General features: G+C 49.9%; 2 protein-coding genes across 2 annotated transcripts; both read left to right on the forward strand.

Annotated features, from left to right (window-relative positions):
• Nucleotides 1-775: 775 nt before the first annotated feature.
• GUITHDRAFT_148336 (hypothetical protein) lies at nt 776-2,377 on the forward strand (the record flags this gene model as incomplete). The annotated part of the gene is made up of 1 exon (XM_005819780.1): nt 776-2,377. The coding sequence occupies one exon, from the start codon at nt 776-778 to the stop codon at nt 2,375-2,377; it is 1,602 nt and encodes a 533-aa protein (XP_005819837.1).
• An 815-nt stretch (nt 2,378-3,192) lies between these two features.
• Nucleotides 3,193-19,880, forward strand: GUITHDRAFT_156217 (hypothetical protein; the record flags this gene model as incomplete). Its single annotated transcript, XM_005819781.1, has 13 exons — nt 3,193-3,325; nt 17,859-17,944; nt 18,143-18,223; nt 18,430-18,476; nt 18,650-18,696; nt 18,740-18,819; nt 18,883-18,951; nt 19,001-19,039; nt 19,250-19,296; nt 19,481-19,552; nt 19,604-19,652; nt 19,702-19,755; nt 19,805-19,880. Coding segments are annotated over exons 1-13 (781 nt in total), but the record flags the coding sequence as incomplete, so codon positions are not given.
• Nucleotides 19,881-20,007: the final 127 nt, after the last annotated feature.

Genomic DNA, 20,007 nt, shown 5'->3' on the forward strand with positions numbered 1-20,007 from the left:
GAGGGAGTAGAAACAGGTAGTTGATGAAAGTAAGTTACAGTTACAAAGTACCGCATGGGAGGGATTGGGGGAACGGGAGGGAGGAAGAGGGAGGAGGGAGGAGGGAGTAGAGGGGAGACGGGGAGGAAGGGAGCAGTTATCAAGGGTGGACTAAGAGACGAGGCAACGATCGAGGTGAGAGGGGAGATGGGAGCAGGAGAGGAAGGTGTAGAAGGAGTTGCAGGAGGTAGGGGGTGCAGCTTGTACGGAGGGCGAGCAACAAGGGAAAATGAGGATTTCCCGGCCGTCCGCCGGACGGTGGCACCCGCGGGTCCCCGGCCGGGCCGCGCGGCGGGGGCCCGGTCTCCGAGTCTGGGCCGCGCGGCTCTCAGCGTGACGCGGCCGGGCCAGAGCCGCTCAGTCATCCGGCGTCCCGGCCCTGAGTTCGCCAGCCGGAGCCGGGGCCCGGGGTGGGGGGGTGGCGGCCGGGCCGGGCTGGATTCCGAGCACGGCACCGTGCCGAGTCACTGCTGAGGTCAGTTGAAAGAAGCCTTCAAGTTCAGTCAGTGCTGAGTGATCGAAAACCGGAAATAGACCGTACTGGACTCTTTGAAAATTCCTAGCTCAAATGACTCGACCGTCGAGTTGGTTGTTTACCGGAGGCTCTACTTTGTTGTCATAGAGTTTTCAAATTTAAGAGGGAGATTTTCGCTCTTTAGTCCCAGGTTTGAACTTCGACAACTTTTGACCGTCGGACGGGCGGGCAGTATCTGTACCGAAGAACCCCTGCGTGAAAATGGCCATGCAGGCAGGAATCATGATGGCTTCACCATATGGGAGTGAACAGGGCCCGGGTGTAGGCTGGGAACGAGGAGGTTCAGGAGGAGGAGGAGGAGGAGGAGGAGGACTTTATCCTCAGACGACTCCATCGAATTTGTACCCTGTTACCACTGAGAACCAGTTGCATCCTACCACTTACGCAGAATTGGTGACGACATACACACCAATTCCTGTTGCTCAACCCTACGATGGCCGCTCGCAGGCAGCCAAGGACAAGGTCGTCGGTGATTCTCAAGAAACAGCATCGCCCATCGATTTTTGTACATTCATGGGCAGATTTTATGATCCTCTCAACCTTTACAACAAGTTTCGAGAGCATTTTGAGATCAGTGATGAGTACTCTCCTTTTTTCGCTCAGCCCAGCGACTGCGATGCATACTCGAGGAGGGAGAGGGTATTGGTTTTTATCAACACGATACTGGCAATCTTAGCATCTTCATCTTTTGTCATGATGATGACCGATGAAAATGACTTCGTGAGGGCATCAGCCGGCGCGGTTATCAGTCCACTGATACAGCGCCTTATGTTGAACGGGTTGTTGAAGAAGATTTTCAAGGCTAAGGCAGACGAAGGTGGAGGGTGTGAAAGGTTCTTCAAAAGATTTGTCAATGTTCTGGCATTCTTCCTTTGCTGCATATCATGCTTTCTTGGAGTCCTCTTCATCATGATCGCCTTCGAGTGCAAATTTTACACTTTTGCAAACCCCAACGCTATTGCCATGGCTTTGGCAGAAGCAAAACTGAACAATACGGCCTTAAAGAATGTCTCCAACACGTTTGCTGCCAACCAGACTGCACTGGAGGGCGCTACTGTACACAACAGCACAATGGTGAATGGAACGAAATCAACGTTCAACCAAATGAAGATGGTGTTTACATGTGAAACTAAAAGCCAACAAGCTGCTGAGAGCTTCTGTTCTCAGCTGGGTGGACGCCTGCCATTGTTTGAAATTGATTCCGAACTCAAGATGGCAACTGAGATCATCAGGGAGCATTTTGACGCCAACTTTGTCACGACCGGAAAACATATTTGGACAGGCCGAGTCGATGACTGGCAGAAATGTGTCAGTCTTCACTGGGGTGATAAGAATGCAGCACCTTCGTTGGATGATTATCAAGCTTGCTCCGATGCGCACCAATTCATCTGTCTCGTCAACGAAATTCCTCTCAACCTCAAAGCAGATTTGGCGGACTGCAACTGCGACAACAAGACGAGCACACTGGTCAACAGCTTGCTGATACAGTATGCTTCGTCATACTTCGTTGGGAACATCTTGAAATACTGCTATAATATTTTGCTAGCCCCGATCTACTTCCTGTGCTTGGGTTCATGCTGCAATTGCATTCGTAAAGTCTTGGATTGGACAGTGATGGAAGACTGGGCAAAGTCGGATAGTACAGGGAGTCCTGCTATCATGCATGCGCACAAAGACATGTACTTCACTGTCTTTGTCTGTTACGATGAGCCAGACAACTTGTGCTGCTTCAAGCCTGCTGAACTAGCAAGTCGAGCTTCTCAAAGTCTCTCTTTCCGGAGTGAACCAGCTGTTGTGACATGAGGTACGCTAACACGGAACTTCGCAAGTAATTGACACCTTTATAGTTGTTTCTCCTCCCGGGGGCCTGCCGTCGCCACACGGTGAGTCAGTGGTTCCCACTGATCCAACCCTGGCCAAGGCTTGCACCGTGACTGAGCCACGGTGTGGCAGTGCTGGCACTACAGACGGCAAATGCAGCTGCTGGAATTTCATTTGAACTTCCGAACGGCGTCACGTATGATAAACCGTCGATGATCATTCGATCCGGTTCAGTTAAGAGTAAAGTTTAAATTAACGACTCCCGGAGTCCATCAAGTCGACCCCAGCACTGCGGCATACCGTGACCGTGACACTGATCAGTGCCCCGCCGCGGCCGGCGGCGGGCTGACTCGGAGGTGCCATCACCGTTCCGACGACGGTTGAACTGAACTTCCCGCAAGTTCACCGCCGGCACGGGTCGGCCCCCCCCCGGCACCGGCAGTCACCGAGTCCCTGAGTCACCCCGGGCCCCCGCCGGCCGGGCCCGGACTCACCCCGCCCGGAGTGCTGTAGTGTCACTGAGGATTGCAAGCATTGCATGTGACTCTCGGAGGACCGGTTAATATATCGTAGTCTGCAAGAAAAGAAGTGTGGTAGACATTCCATGAAGGAAAGGTCAGTGAAACAGAATATATCAATGAAATTTCAATATTATAAGAACAATTTTTAACTTAGAATGACCCCATGAAACCTGTCCGCCATCGGTGCCAGTTTGTAGGCGACAATAGCAGGAAGCTGGGGGCGAGAGAGGAGGGGAGGAGTGGGCGGGGTGTGGTGGGGCATGGCGGGAGAGGGAAGGAGACTGAGAGATGCAAGGAGCTTGCAAGGTTGGAACATGATGGATTCGGGTAGATGTTATCTCCATTCAGCCCAGATGGTGAACTGCGATTTTGGGGATGGAACAAGAGAGGAGGAAAGCAAGAAGTAGAGTCGAACATTGCAGAAAAAAAAGATGCCCAAGACATAAGTGGCTGAGGTTAAAGGAGTAGAGACAAAGGCTGGATGCTCAAACCGCGAGAGGTCATGGGGAGTGCAACACTCGTTTGCGTATGCAGTTATGCCACTTGTGGAAGAAAGTAGGGAGAGGAGGGGAGAGGAGTGGAGACAGAGTGGAAGGAAGAAAGAGAAGGAGAAGGAAGGAGAGGGAAAGGCCGAGGGAGACGGGCAAGAAGGGGAGATGTAAAGTGGTTTGAGCGGGGTGGTGGTGGCGGGACAAATGAGAGGGAGATATCTTCAAAGCTTCAAGGCTGTAACCTGCCTCACATTGCTTGTTCTAGGCGTACAAATGTGTCTTGTCGCACCCGATCGCATGACAGAATTGTAACAGTTACCTACGATCTTGGTTGCGCTCGTCTTTGATTCACTTCGGCACATTTTGTCCATAATTTAATCGAGCAAACGAAAGATGAGTTCAGTCTTTACAAGGCTTTGCGTTCTGTTCAGCCTTGTCTGCCTAGCAAGAGCTGAGTTTGTGTTCGAGCCCGGAGATTCTTTTGCTGGCCAGTTCGAGTTTGGAGGAAGAGATACGAGGAACTTGTATGAACTTCGCGTGCACAGTCCCGTTGACGGATCGTTGAAATGGATGTCGGATGCAATTGGAGCAAACTCAGGATGGTTCACTCAATGTCATCAGGTAGATTTTGGAGAATGCAAAGAGGGGAGAGGGGTGATGATATATGGGAGGGAGGGAGGGAGGGAGGGGGTAGGGAGGGAGGGAGGGAGGGAGATAGGGGGTAGGGAGGGAGGGAGGGAGAGGAGGAGGGAGTAAGGAGCAAACAAACACAGCAAAAAAAGATTGATAAAAGATTTTCACTCCTCTCATCATGTCTCAATTTCAAGAGATAAGGTTGTGATGACGTTCATTTGACTTGTTGTCTCGGACAGCAAACCTCAATATCGTGCGCCGGCGGTCCGATTGACAGACCGATCTTTGGTGCTCTTAACGTTTCTGGTTTGAGCATCTGGATTGTTGAGATTTCAGTGACGTTGGTTACCAGGGATAGGCCAATGCACGCAGAATTCAGCATGCACGTATGATACAACTCTGCGTGTATTTGTTGGATGCTGAGGATATGGTGTTGCGGCATCGTCCACTCTACGCCAGAGCTTGCTCTCCAAACCGATCACTGCGCTAATAATCCTATTTGTCTGCATTAGTGTTTCGTTCAATGATGTCACGTTGTTTCTTCCTTCAACTTGATCTTTGTTCTTGGACGTCATGTAAATGTCTTGCTCCTGATGTTGTCTTCTCTACAGGGGCCCACCGGATCGCCAGCCATCCACAGGATGCGTGCAGTACGGCTGCTGGACGATCGAGTGCGGTTGCAATACGGCAAGTGAAGGAGGGGAGGGGGCGAGGAAGGGACGGGACAAGGCAGGACAGGAGAAACACATCAGAACAGAACAAGGAAGGAGATGAGCTACAGGGGGGCTCAAGGAGGGGAGCAAGGAGGGAATAGACAAGAGGTTGGGTTAGGGGAGGAGGGGACAGAAAAGGGAGAGGTGATAGAAGAGGAAGGGAAAGAAGACAGGGAAGATTCAAGGAGGAGAGAGCGTAGCGGAGGGTAGCATGTGACATGGCGGGGCCAGGTTTCAAGACGAGGATGCTGGGGAGCGGATTTGCGAGGCTCAATTGTGCTCATCCAACGAGGATCAGGGGTCGGGGAGCCTTCGATCTACTCTTGCTCCTTCGATCGAAAGCTGTACAATGCACAAGTGAGGAAACTGTTCTGATCACAGAGGGGGATACTGCTGCTGCTGTTGACAATGACGATGACGACAACGATGATGATGATGATGATGATGATGGAGACGATGATAATTGACGAGGAGGAGAAGATGGAGGCAACGGAGGTCAAGATGATGATCTTTGTGGTCAATGTTGCAATCAAAAAGGGTGTGCGGTGATCTTCTTGTGAAGATGGCAGGAGCAAGTGCGGCAATCATCTACAACAATCTCCCATACGGAACTGTTATAATGGCCTCAGGTGATGTCGCAACGATGCAGCCATTGTGTCTGAAACTCTGATTTTCTGCCTGATATTCTGATTTGACATTGTCGTCAAAAGGTCATTTTTCTTACTAACATGCATCTTGCTAGGAGAGGCCGAGTATGCGAACTTGACTATTCCTGCAATCTTTGTCACACAAGAAGTTGGATTAAGGTCAGCGCATGTCATGAGCTTGTCCTTATTGTTGCTCTCTTCTCATTGTTTGTCCACCTCATTTTGTGCTGCTTTTCGGATCTCGTTGTTCAATTGTCGATTCTCATCGGAATGCTCTGCTCTCCTCCTCTTCCTTCTACTCCTTCCGTCTCTGCTCCTGCTCCTGCTCCTGCTCCTGCTCCTTCTCCCTCTCCCTCTCCTGCTCTTGTTTATCTCCAAATTTCTTCTCTTTCAATTTCGACCCTTTTTGCCTCAACATGCACTCGCTTACCTGACGGTTCTCCTCAGGCTCTTCCAGCTGATTCAAGATGCCTACCCTCAGTCGCTAGAGGCGTCTTTGACCAACTTGACCGAGCACAGCATTCGCCTCACGATTGACGAAGTGACCAGGACGAATGAGATGACCAAAGTAACCCTCCCTTCTTGTCACTCCCTGTGTTGTCATGTGACGACGATGTCCATTCTTTAGTGTTCGTAGTGTTCGTTCTCCATGATGCATCTGATCGACTTGCTTTGCTCCCTCAACACATATCTTGTCTTGTGAATGTTCACGTCGTTGTCTTCTGACAGTCACGATTTGTTGTCCAGCTAGCGGGAAGTTTGGAGTTTCGTATGCAGGATGGGACAGAGGACGAGTTCGGTCACTTCAGAGTTGAAGGGTTCCAAAGTGCCAATCAGGTTGACATTCCATAGCTGTTGTCTTATGTTGAGCACCGTGAGGACATATCAAGACCTCTATCATAACATCAGCATCCTCCTCCTCTATCTGCTGCTGCTGCTGCTGCTGCTGCTGCTGCTGCTGCTGCTGCTGCTGCTGCTGCTGCTGCTGCTGCTGCTGCTGCTGCTGCTGCTGCTGCTGCTGCTGCTGCTGCTGCTGTTTCATTTCAACGTGCTCCTCCTCTGCCTTTTCTTTCTTCTCCTCTACCTGCTCCTGTACATCTTCTTCACCCCTCTCCACTACTTTCTTCATGATGATCGTCCTCCTATGCATTGTCACCAGCAACTCCTTCCTTTGTTTCCATTACACAATGTCATTAACCATCATCAATCTGTCGATCAAGCACAATACCAGAATTTTTGCTGTCCTGCCCTTCAATATCGTTGAAATTCGTTTAGTTGGCCATCGTCCCTGCTTGCTCCAGCTCCGACCAGGAATCTAGCGGTGGACTCGGTCGCGATGCGTTTTGTAACGGAAACGTCAAATGGCTTGCTATGTCAAAGCGGATGCGGGTAAGCAGAGAAATCGAGTCACCGCTCCATTTCTTTCCCACCCTCCTCTCCTTTCATGTTATCTTCCTTCCTCTTCACTTGATATCTCTCTTCTTTCCTTCCTCTTCTCCCTTCTTCCTCTCTCTTCGCTCTCTCCTCCTTCGATTCCCTTGTACTTCCCCTCCCACCTCTCATCTCCAGCTCTTTCCTCCGCATCCTAACTCCCTCTCCTCCCTCTCTGCAGGCCTTTGGAATGATTGGGGAGCTAGTGGATCCGGATCAGATTGGATCTGTCTTCGAGCACTTCAAGGGATTTCTGCAGGTCCCCACCCCTGCCCCTTTTCCCAGCTCACTCAGCTGGGTTGCAGCTAGGGCCTCTGCAGGAAGTGGACCCGACGGCGACAGTGAAGCTGAAGAGAGAGAACGACTGTTCTCCTCCTCTCACGTACGTGGCGGACTGCTCTCCGGCTGGCGATGGGACTCAGCCTCAGCGCTATAAGCAGCAGTGCTTGCTCGCATTGGATGAGAAGGTAAGCAGGAGCAGGAGCAGGAGCAGGAGCAGGAGCAGGAGCAGGAGCAGGAGCAAGAGCAGGAGCAGGAGCAGGAGCAGGAGCAGGAGCAGGAGGCAATTGAGATTGAGATTGAGATCATCACACGACCGATACGATGTTGTTTGCATGGAGTGAAGGTGATGGGACTGTCAGGGCTATCGAGTGTTCAACGACAAGTTATGGGACTTCTCTTCTCCTCTTGCTTGGAACTGCCGGTGAGCTGATAGAAAGCCAGAATACCACAGAAGAGTGATGGTTCGTTTCAGAGGAGACATCTATTGCGAGGGAGATTACTTGAGTTGGAACGATCTGAGCAATCTTGCCAGATTGGCGCAGGACGAGTCGGTCAGATTGACTTTTTCTTTCAATGGAACATTTTGTATCTGTCTGCTGCTGTTTCATATGAGCGATGTTTCTGTGAGGATGCGACTGGAAAACCTTTTGTGACATGAGCCCTTGTACCTGAACCCGAACCTCCTTCTCATTCCTTTCACTTTGATTCCCATGAGGTGATCGTCATAGTCTGCTGTTAGATCCGATTCTACTGGGACTTGAATGGATGTCCGCTTTCACCTGAAATCCCTGGAACATTGACGATTCGATCGTTTTCACATTCATGTTCACAGGTGGACGCAAGTCCGAAAACTCCCGACAGATGTCTTGAGGGATCGACCAACAACTTCTTCTTCGTAGGCAGGAGCATGCTGATATGCTGATGCCAAATAACATGAATATCAGGGGAGAATGATTGGGTTCCGGGGAATAGCCTGCACATGTGTGGATATGGAGATCGCAACAATCAGGATTCTTTCTGCTCTAGGTGAGGGAGCTTCGGACTTGATTTGAGCTGACAGCAGCTGTTTGTTGGCGATGATTGTTTTTGACTGTGACATGAGATGAGATGAGATAAGATGAGAAGAGATGAGATGAGATGAGATGAGATGAGATGAGATCGGATTAGATATTACATGATGTGGTGTAATGCTGTTTATCATTTTAGCGTTCTTCTCGCTTTCCACTCTTGCTCCTCTTTCTCTGTATATGTATTCCGTGTTTGCCATTCTCCTGTTTGTCTTCTTTCTGTCTTTCTACTCTGGTCGGCTCCTCCTCCTCTAACTTCTCCTTCAGTCTTCCGTCCATCCCGGCGTTTGGAAATCCAACGGGCTGGTTCTTCAACACTTCGTGCAACAGACATGTAACCCCCGCCCCCCCCATCTCCTTCTCCTCCAACTCGTTCCCGTTCCCGTCCTTATCCTCGTCCCCGTCTCTTCCACCTTCTTTCCTGCTTCACCCTTCACACCAACAACACCAACAACGCTCCCTCAGCTCCCTTTCCTTTTCTCCACTTTCCTGTTTGCTCCATCCCTCAGACCACTCCTCCTTCTCCTCCTGCTCCTCCTGCTCCTGCTCCTGCTCCTGCTCCTGCTCCTGCTCCTGCTCCTCCTGCTCCTGCTCCTGCTCCTGCTCCTGCTCCTGCTCCTGCTCCTGCTCCTGCTCCTCCTCCTGCTCCTCCTCCTCCTCCTCCTGCTCCTCCTCCTCCTCCTTCCTCTCCTCTCACCAGGCACCTGACATCTTTCAAGGGTTCTTCAACTCCTTGCGGTCACGCTGGGTGGTTCATGGAGGACGGTTTTGCCTCCTCGTGCTCCTCCTCCGCAGCTTGCAACATTGACTCCTCCTCATCCTACCTTTCCCTCTTCATCAACCTCCCGGAAGACGGTAAGACTCTTGGATGAAACGTGACTGGCTGTTGCTTCTCCTCTGCTTGCTCCTGTCAGGGCTGTTGCTGATGATGTTGGAAAGTTATCATGGTTACCACCGTGCCCTGACGATGATAGATATGATGATCTTAGAGAAAATGAAGAAGATGTTGATGATGATCATGAAGATGATAATCTAGATCTGTATTCTCACACCCAAATGTTGTTGTACATCTTTGTGAAGATGAAAATTGACAATGAATGGGATGTCAACGTGTAAGGAGTTTCCTACAGGCTCGGTCTCTTTCACCTACACAGCGCACGGAGAACAGTTTTTCGACTACATGGTAAACCTGATGAAAAGATCTCTTGACAATGTGTTGGAGATGACATTTACCATCTCAAGATCTTTGCGGTCAACGACGAAGTCGTACATGACACGCAAACATGGTGGCAGAATGGAAGAACATTCAGGTGAAATTGTTTTGACAAGTACAACTGTCTGTCGGTGTCGTGCTGTATGTGTTTTGGGTCAAACGATATCATGTTTCTTTGAAATTGCTTTGTTCTCGACTTCACATCGACTAACAACGTTTCTCGTCTGTCTTCTCCCATCTTCGTCTTTCTCTAAGTCTGCTGTTCCTCACTTCTGATCATTTGCATGCAGGAGATACACAACCATCCTGCCAAAAGGAGAGCATGAATTGATTTGGGCATGGGTGAAGGTGAGAAGATTGCTCCTGATAAGACGAGAAAGAAGGAGAAAGAAGGAGAGGAGAGGAGAGGAGAGGAGAGGAGAGGAGAGGAGAGGAGAGGAGAGGAGAGGAGAGGAGGGAAGGGACACGGAGGAAGCAAGGAGAGAAGAGAGAAGGAGAGGAGACAGTGAGAGCAGAGGGGAAGGCAAGGGAGTGGAGGAAACAGCAGAGGAAGGAGGGAAAGGAGGGGAGGAGTGTTGTAGGGAAGATGGAGGCAGGTCAGAACAGGAGCGAGAAAACTTTCTCTGACTCCAACCTCGTCCCCTCTCAGGATTTCTCGCTCAGCTCATATGATGACCGTGCGACGCTACATGAGCTCATGATTACAGGGACAGGAAGGTCCAGTCTTCCCGTTTCCATGTCCTCCTCCATTCCCCATTTTCTCCTCCTCTTCCTTTCCAGCCACCCCCCTCCAAACTACCACCTGCTCCTCCTGCTCCTCCTGCTCCTGCTTCTGCCCCCCCCCTTTCCTTCCTGCTCTTCCTGCTCCTCCTGCTCCTCCTGCTTCTGCCCCCCCTCCTCCTTTTCTGCTCCTCCTGCTCCTTCTGCTCCTCCTTCATCCCGTGCTCCACTCCCTCCCTCTCTTCTCCCTGTTCTTGAGGTACAGCTTCTCCTCTTCCTCCCCTTCCTATTCTCCTCCCTCTCTTCCTATTCTTCAGTCTCTCTTTCCTCTCCTCACCCTCTCCCTTAGAGACTCCACCTGCTCCCGTTGCCCCCCTGGGACCTGCGGGTCAGGAGGAGCAGGAGGATGTACAGTCTGCCCCATCAACTCCTTCTCCGCCCGCGACGGCAGCGTCTCCTGCTCCCTCTGTGCTGGCAAGCCGGAGCAGGCAAGCCTGCCTTTGTTCTTGTGCTGAGGGTGACGGACAAGACAGGCAAGCTGGTCCGGGCCGGTAGGATGGCCAAGGCAGGGGAATACTGGAGGAGGAGGGACCTGTCCATGGACATGTTTGGAAGGATACGACAATGGGGGAGGGTTAGTGAGATGCGTGTTATGTATTGGGAGAGAATTATGTGATGGACATGGTGTTTTGGCATGTTTGTGGATGCGTTTACTTCCGTGCTGTATCAATTTGTGATGTGTTTGAAGATGATGTTTCGTTCATTGTCAGAACCTCTCAAGAGCAGGAGATGATGATGTATGTGCAAGCTTGTTTCTTGTACGATGCCCGAGACATATGACTGCGTGTGATTGTGCTCAGTTATTCACCACCCGGATGAGTTTTTTATCTCATTCTGTCGCAGATCTTGCCCGAGAGACGCATGTTGTGCTCAACCTGGTCGGTGTGATTTGCCGTCATGGAGTTTGGTATCGACGGGTTATCCTCTGCCATCAATGCAGGTGTGTCAAGGCAACCTAACAAAATCTGTGATGTGATGTGATGTGATGTGATGTGATGTGATGTGATGTGATGTGATGAGATGTAATATATACTTGCTATTTTGTTCAGCTTTGTCAAGTTCAAACGAGTTAGTCATGACAAACATCAAATGCCGTTGCTGTATCGTGACGTGCTGAATGTTTTTGGTGCAGATGTTGTCGAATTGCCTGCAGATGGTTCCTGTGGATGAAAACATCGCAAGGTAAAGAACGTACAAGATGTAACAAGAGAGTCGCTTCCTGTTTCCTACTCTCACTCTCCTTGCCTCACTTGCTTGTCTTGTTATGTGTCCTTTTCTGCCTCCCTCGCTCTTTCCCCCTACTGTTTCCTCTCTTCTCCTCCTCTTGCCCTGCTACCCTTCTTCCATAGTTCTTCTCCTTGCAGTTCGCCTTCCTTCTAGCTCCCTCCGTCTTCCTCCTGCTCCTGCTCCCGCTCCTCCTCCACGATCTTGTTCACGAGATCCTTCTTTTCCTTCTTCATTTTTCTCTTTCATGTTGGCTTCTCACTGCATTCTTGTTATTAGATCTACCCTCAACACGTTTCAGACCATGACGGGGTTTGACGGCGCGTTTGCCCTCTACGATCAGGTTGCTGCAGGGCAGCAAGGTGAGGAATGATAAGAATATCTTTCATGTCTCTTCATGCTTTGTTGATTGAGAATATTGTTTTCTTGCCTGTGCATTGTTTTTACTTTCTACATTGTTTATCATTTGGGAGCATGCTTCTACTTTGCGATGAAGGTTGTGAGAGTTGTAAACAGACACTTTGGGGAAGAAAATCATGCAGGCAGTAGCAGAAGCTTCGGCTCGAATGCTCGACAAGGTTGGTACATGTTTTAAACTTTGCGGTGGTGAAGATAGAACGTGACGTGAAGTCGAGTCGTACATGATGATGTGCGTTTTGAACGACGATGAGTGGGAAGGTTGTTTTGAGAGGTGTTGATGAGTGCTCGCAAGAGTTACACAAGCAGAGACGGGATGTTTGTTGACAAGATACAAGATGTTTGCTAGATGGGACTTGATTTCTGTTGAGACTTGATGCTTACAGTCGAGCGATCCCGTCACTCATATTCCTCGACAAAACGATTGGAACTCTTTTCATGCTCCTCTCATGAAAGCGCTACGGTAACATTTGAGCTCAACTATGACTTGTTTGTCGTGATATCTTCATCACTGTTGCGATGTGACATGCGCTTTGCGATGTTACGTGTGCAGAAGTTTGTTCATGATGTGTCACCTTTGTCCATCTGGCAAGACGTCTGAAAATTGCACATGTATTTCTCAGCAATATTGCACTGAGTGAAATTTATTTTGCACACCTGGAGATCATTGAAACGTTTGTTGCAAGTCTGATTGCTCAGTGAAACATTTCCTTCACAACTGTCTTGATCTGTCTGTTTGCTGTTTGTACTCTGCTGCTCTTCTTGTTGTCTGATCGTTCCTATCAGCGACCTTCACGTTCCTGGCCTCGCCTACATCCCTCCTCGCTCCTATCAAAGCTTCGCGTTCTTCCTGCCATGGACTTTAAGGGCGGATCTCCTGAAGAAAGGTGACGGAGGGGAGGAGGGAGGAAGCAAACACGGCAGAGGGAAGAACAGGAGAAGGCAACTAGGAGAAGGCAGAAGGCCAATGAATGAGGAGCAGGAGGAAGGAAGAGGATCGAGGGAGGAAGGGTGAGGGAGGTGGGACGAGGAGGACGAGGCAGTGTGTGGGAGATCAGAGAAGAAGGAAGCGGAAAGGAGGAGAGGTCAAGTGGTTATGCTCTATGATATATCATACTTGAGCTGCATCTTCCTTGTCTAACAATCTCGCCTAGCTGGCTGTAAAGGAACGGGTTGTTTTGGAATCTTCATAGATGGCATTACCGCTGCTGCTAAAAACAATCCAATTGATGGAATGTGAGTAAAGGATGATATTGTTGTTGTTGTTGTTGTTGTTGTTGTTGTTGTTGTTGTTGTTGTTGTTGTTGTTGTTGTTGTTGTTGTTGTTGTTGTTGTTGTTGTTGTTGTTGTTGTTGTTGTTGTTGTTGTTGTTGTTGTTGTTGTTGTTGTTGTTGTTGTTGTTGTTGTTGTTGTTGTTGTTGTTGTTGTTGTTGTTGTTGTTGTTGTTGATGATGATGATGATGATGATGATGATGATGATGACGATGATAATAATGATGATGATGAGGAGGACGATGATAATAAACATCATGATGACGGAGATGACGGAGATGGTGATGGTGGTGGTAGTCGTGGTAGTCGTGGTAGTGGTGGCTGTGTTAGTGGTTTTGGTGGAGATGACGGAGATGGTGATGGTGATGGTGATGGTGATGGTGATGGTGATGGTGATGGTGATGGTGATGGTGATGGTGATGGTGATGATGATGATGATGATGATGGTTATGGCGATGGTGATTTGAGGGGTTTGACTGCGCTAGATCTGATGGATTGTGTACCAAGGGACTTGCTGGCTCAGCTGTGTCGTTGCCAAACTTGTTCTTGCACAGAAGGGAGATCAGCAATGACCTTCATTGGATGGAAGGTGAGGAGGAGGAGGAGGAGGAAAACGAAGAGGTAGAAGAAGAAGGGAAGGAGAAGGAGAAGAAGGTGGAATTCGCAGATGAAGAAATGTTTGAAAGATTCTTTTTCAGGTTGTCCAACTGGATCTCGACGGTCAAGGGCTGAAAGATGCTTTTGCAAGTCTGCAGGTGAGATGATGGAGAGGATGATGAGGATGAGGACGAGGACGAGGACGAGGATGATGATGATGATGATGATGATGATGATGATGATGATGATGATGATGATGATGATGATGATGATGACGAGTGACGATGATGATGATGATGACGATGACGATGACGATGACGATGATGATGATGATGATGATGATGATGATGATGACGATGACGATGACGATGACGATGATGATGATGATGATGATGATGATGATGATGATAGAGAGGATGAGGATCAGGATCAGGATGATGACGATGACGATGACGATGACGATGACGATGACGATGACGATGAGCTCTTCTCCCTATCAATATCCAGAACATAACGGAGATGTTCAGCAATGGGCCAACGAGAATGCCATGGGAGAGGACGAAGGGAGCAGGTTGCGAATGGCCCTCGCATCAGGTCGTTCCAAACTCTCTTGGTGCCAGCATGAACAACATGGTGACTCACTGAGTCGACAGGACAAACATGGTCGTCAGACGGAGGAGCAGAAGCGAGGTATACGTCCAACACTCAAGACATCGCAGTAAGCTACCAGCGGGACTATCCGTCTATCAGCTCCTTTCATGCCAAGGATTCGGGAGGAGAGTTCGGCTGCACGTTTTCACATCGCTCGCTGGCTGTTTGCGACCTGCCCCCCTGCTCCAACACCTTCTGCCACGTGAAGATGAAGATACAATCTCCTGACAGGTGACGACCGTTGATCGAACACGAGTGTTGTTGGGGTGAAATCGTTCTGTCGTCTGCCTTGCTGCTTGTTGTTGTGTCAATGACCTGTCCTGCATCAGCACTGAGACGGTCACGATCGACGTGCCTTGGACGGTCATCAATGATGGTGGAGAAGACATGTCAAACTCAATCTCCTGCACCGATGATAGAGTCGCTCCTTTCGATCGAAACCTGCAATGCATGAAGGTGAGAAAATGCCAAGAAGTTGGCACTGAGGAGTTGGAGGCGGAGGAGGGAGAGCTGGTGGTGGTTGTGGGGGGAGAAGGGAGAGGAGGGGATGGAGGAGGAGGAGATTACGCTGTGGCGTCATACCTTTGTTACAGGAGATGATGATCTATGGCAAGAAAGGAAGCTCAATTGACAATGGACCAGCGGTAAGTTGAGTAGAAGATTTGGGAGGAAGCAGGCAGAGAAGGAGCAGGAGCAGGAGCAGGAGCAGGAGCAGGAGCAGGAGCAGGAGCAGGAGCAGGAGGAGCAGGAGCAGGAGCAGGAGGAGAAGGGAGGGTGAGGACAAGGAAGCTGGGGTTGGGGTTTGGGAAAGACGGGGGTAAAACCCTGTGGCTGCATGAGAGTAGGAGAGGAGGAAGAAAAAGCATCTTGAAAACTTCCTTATCGGTTCACAGGTGGTCAGACAACCCAGCTGCGACAGTTTGAAGCCTCCTGGTGGAACACTGCCTCCTCCTCTTGCCTACCCGATGAAGTTTGCTTCTGAGGACCAATGGAGGTAAGCAGAACGAGCAAGGGGAAGATCGGCGCAATGAAAAGAAGCAATACGGTTTATCAAGAGAGTCAAGGGTGAAGCAGAGGAGAGAAGAGCAGGGGGGACTGGGAATGAAATGGAGGAAAGGGAGAGGAGAGGGGAGGAGAGGAGAGGAGGGATGTTTTAACATTCATGTGACAGCGGAGACTGTAATGTGAAAGCAAGCCATTTTCATGTGGTAGAGAACAGTTTCTCCTCTGCATCAGGGTCAGCCTTTCAGTTGAAACCTTCTCACAACATGAAGCTTGACGATGATGGATAGGTATGTCATGATCGACCCGCAAACTTTGTCAAGAACAGGTGTCATCGCCCTTCGATCCTTGCAGAATTCACAGGTCTGCTCAATCGTCTGTTGCAGCCTTGACCGATGCGAGTCTGTTTGTCTGTTTGCAACTTACTTGTTCGTCTAGATTGCCCTTCACACCATCATCGGGCAGCTCGCAGCTGCTAAGATTGACAACTTGCTCGTGGATGTGAGAGGAAATACGGTGAGATGTAAATTGTGGGTGGAGGTGGAGATGATGACGACGGCGATGACGATGATGACAATGAGATGATGAAGAAGATAAAATGATAGAGATAATGACGATGTAGTTGTGGGTGTCAGGGTATGAGTGACGTGACGATAGTTTTCATTGTTTACACAACAACGCAATGTCTTGGGTAGTTTCAACAACTGCTTTTTGGACCTCACTGTCGATGTTTTTACAACCCCCAGGGAGGAAGCGTCTGCGACGTCTACGACCTCGCGTACCTCCTTTCCAGCAAGATCGTGTCGCCGCATGTCAGTCTTAGTGATGTCCCTTGTCACGAAGCTGAAAAGACATGATTTCAGGATGCAGAGGAGAGGTTCTCGTCGCATATCAGACAGTCCAAGATGATGAGCGATCTCGGTTAGCTCGCCGAGCGGGCTGATTTCCGAAAGGGTGACTTTGTTTGTGGTAACAGTGTACGGAGAAGACCTTTCTGACCTGTCTTCGGTAATTGCCATCATCGTTGAAGCCTTTTTTGACCAACTACCGGAAGATCGGAAGTAGCTATGGGGGTAATCAGTTCAGCGGCCTCTGTAGTACAGCCCTGGTCTGTCGTTGAAGTTTGCGGCGTGAGATGTGATTTGTGTGTTTGCACAGCAACAGTCGTCTGATAGCGATGACATGCGCTATGTGTGTGAAAACAGTGAGTGGAGCATTGTTGAGTTGCAGTCGACTGATGTGACCTGGATCTCAGATCTCTCAAGCACCTTGTTCTACTCGTGCGGGTAAGGCATGGGCAGCGGAAGGAGGAGAGGAACATGAAGCGAGAGGAAGAGGAGAACGAGAAAAGGAAGGGGAGGGGGGAAAGGGAGGGAGGGAGGGAGGGAGGGGGAAGAAGGGAGGGAGGGAGGGAAAGGAGGAGGAGGAAGGGGGTTTAAATTATTCTGCTGAGCAGGCAATCCCCTGCCTGTGTCGGCAACACTGCCTGGGTGCGAAACTGCCCCAAGTGTCCTCAAACGGTAACGTTGCGATGATTGAAAGTTGATATTGTTGGGGAGGAAGAGGGGGGGAGCAGGAGCAGGAGCAGGAGCAGGAGGAGCAGGAGCAGGAGCAGGAGCAGGAGGAGAAGGAGCAGGAGCAGGAGCAGGAGAAGGAGCAGGAGCAGGAGCAGGAGAAGGAGCAGGAGCAGGAGCAGGAGCAGGAGAAGGTTGCTATTGTGGTGGTGGTAGTCTTGGCGGTGCTATTGGCTGGGTTGAGATGGTTGCAGTTATTGGTTTTGCTCGTTTTGTTAGAATGGTGGCAGGGGATGTGAGTTAGAGAAAAGGGAATATCAGATATTTGCTGCTGATGATGTTTGTTTGCTTCAACCAGGTCAAAGATGTCAGGTCAACCTGGTCGAACTCTTACAGGCAAAGGTAAGACGAGGGCAATAGGTAGTTGAAGTGTCTAACATGAAGTAGATGTATGAGGAGAAACTATGATGGGCTTCTACGGTGATATGCTAGCTATCTGCACTCGTCTGCTCTTGCTGATATGACGGATCAGCTTCCCGGTGATGGATGGTAGCGTTTGTGACTCAGCCAAATCTCAGACGCTGTACACGTCCAAGGTGAGTGATGGAGAAAGAGGCAGATATTGCGAGTTGGTATTGGAGGTGTAGACGGACCTGATGAGGGAGCAAACGATAGCAGGGGAAAATTGTGTTTTCATACTCAGCCTTTGTCAGAATCCTTCATGTTTTGTGTGAATACTTAATGCGTGTCTTGCAGGCTTGGGCGGGTTGCGCATCCTGCCTGCAAGATAATGTTTGCGACAGCTCTGCTCTTTGCGGGTTCGAGAAAGGTTGAGCAATCTTCTTTCCCGCCCACTGCTGATGACTTGTCACTCAGGGAGTTTGACTATCCTGTCTGACGGGCGGTGTGGAGGGATTTGCTCGCTGTTTGTCAAGATGATGGAGATGGTAATGAGAGCTCCTTGTGTGCGAACCTCAAACTTGAAATGGCAGAGCAACCTTGCTACAGTCGTTGTTCCTTACCTCTCCCCGCCTCCTCCTCCCTTCATCAACTTCGTTGGCCTCCTGTCCTCCGCAAACCAGCTCTGGTGCCAGGTGACGGCAAATCTGATGTCTGTGTGACAGAGATGGATGTCGTTGGATTGTGAGATGAACGTGGTGGTGGGGGGAGGAGTCTTGCAAGAATATGCGATAAGAATGGTGTCATGTTATCATATGATAGACATGAGATGAAGGATTGATGGTGCAATGGGAACTTGTGTGGCAAGACCTGAGAAAATTATGTTCCCACAGCTGTCAGATCGCAACAACGGCAACTGGACTCAAGACTCGTCACTTGCGGTCTCAAGTTCGTTCATGCCGTTGAAAGGGCAGGTAAGAATCACATCACGTGACTTCTCTCGTGATTCTGCATTCTCCACCTTATCTTGAAAATCTTGAATTTGTCCTCCTCTCTTCACGTTTGACTTCTCCTTCCCATTGCGGGAATTCTCATATCTTGCAAGCGTCTATGTATACACACTGCTTCGAATCATTTGAATTGTCTGTATTGGCAATGACATTTTTCTCTCCTCCTTCAGGACATACTCTTCCCATCCACCGTTACAGTCTTGGCGAATGAGAACAGGTCTTGCACTCTTCGAAATGATGACTCTGTTTGCACTCAATCATCGGGAGTTCACAACCCACTCTCATCTATCATTCCAACAACAATGACTGCTTGCACCATCATCAGTTGCTGTTGAGCAGTTTACACGTCGTTTATTGTTGACAGCATATTCACTTTTCTGTACAAAACAGGAAGCGGAACTCGACATCTATCCAGTACTTCCCCTCCAGCCCCAAAGGTACGAGACCCGATGTTCGTGCCGCTCCTCATTCTTCCCTCAGCATCTTTCTGCTCTCCTTTGCACTACATGGAAGCTCTCGCCGCGTCTCACGTCTGCTCCTTCTCCCTCCAAGACAAATTCGTACGTGTCAAGTCTTACCTTCATTCGAGATCTGAGCTCCTGCCCTGCTTTCTTCGTACGCAGAAGGATGCTTTCAACCCTTTCGGGATGTTTGGGAACCTCGAGTCATGCTCGCTCCCGTTCGCAGCAGTGGTGAGCATGTTCGCTCGACACGCACCTCGTCTGACCTCATCGCTGCCAGGCTTCTCGCTTCTGCAACTCGACTTGTGCCGATGAAGATGTAATGAGCTACTTTGATCATGATATGATGACATGAGAAGAGAGGGACTGATCGACAATGATTCCATGTTAAATGTTGATGGTGGTGATGATGAGAATAATGATGGAGATGATGAAAATATTGATGATGGAAATGATGGAGATTGTGATGAGGAGGAGGATAAAAAAGACATAACGAGAGAGATTGTGTGAGTGATAACTGTATCTCCAGTCAATCTGTCTACAATATTCAAGCATTCTTCCCGAAGCAAAGTGCAGGTGGCCGTGTCTACCCGTCTTTCTTCCTTCTCCTCCTGCTCCTGCTCCTCCTCCTCCCGTCGCTTCTCTACGTGCCCCTCTTGCTCTGATATCTCTCCTTGCTGCTCTGCCGCTCATCTCCCTTCCTTCATCTTTCCTCACTTTCCCTTCCATTCTGATTCCCTCGCCTCATCTCTTGCCTCAGCCCGTCGTGCTGGTCAGTTTGCAGTGCCATCCAGTGCCAGCAGGGATACGACAGAGTATGGATAGGAGATCGGTGAATCGTCCCTCTTGTTCCCCCATGGCTCTCTCCTCAACCTCCTCCCAGCTTCATCTGCTACGCCAACGAGTTTGAGCTGGATGAGCTTTCCTACAAGGTCACCTTCCCTGCTTCTACTTCCCTCCTCTGAGCTCTGAGGAAAACAGATCGGAGAGACGATGGGAAGGAACGCAGCGGAGGAGGAGCTCCGGCAGCAATACGTACAGCCGGCATGATCCCATTGCTGATCTTTCAGTGACTTGTTGGAAGGCATGGAAAGCGAACATGTCGTCAGGAGGGATCGCTGTACTGTCTATCTTCCTCATCATCATCTCAGCAATTGCAGGTTGCCTCCTTGCCCTCCTTTCCCCCCTTCTCTCCCTCTCATTTCCTCACCACTTTCGTTCCCCCTCCCTCGCCCCTTCCTCTCTCTCTCTCTCTCCTCCCTCACTCCTCCCTCTCTCCCTCCTCTC

Source organism: Guillardia theta (assembly GCF_000315625.1).
Source record: "Guillardia theta CCMP2712 unplaced genomic scaffold GUITHscaffold_206, whole genome shotgun sequence".
In the NCBI taxonomy this organism is placed as follows: domain Eukaryota; class Cryptophyceae; order Pyrenomonadales; family Geminigeraceae; genus Guillardia; species Guillardia theta.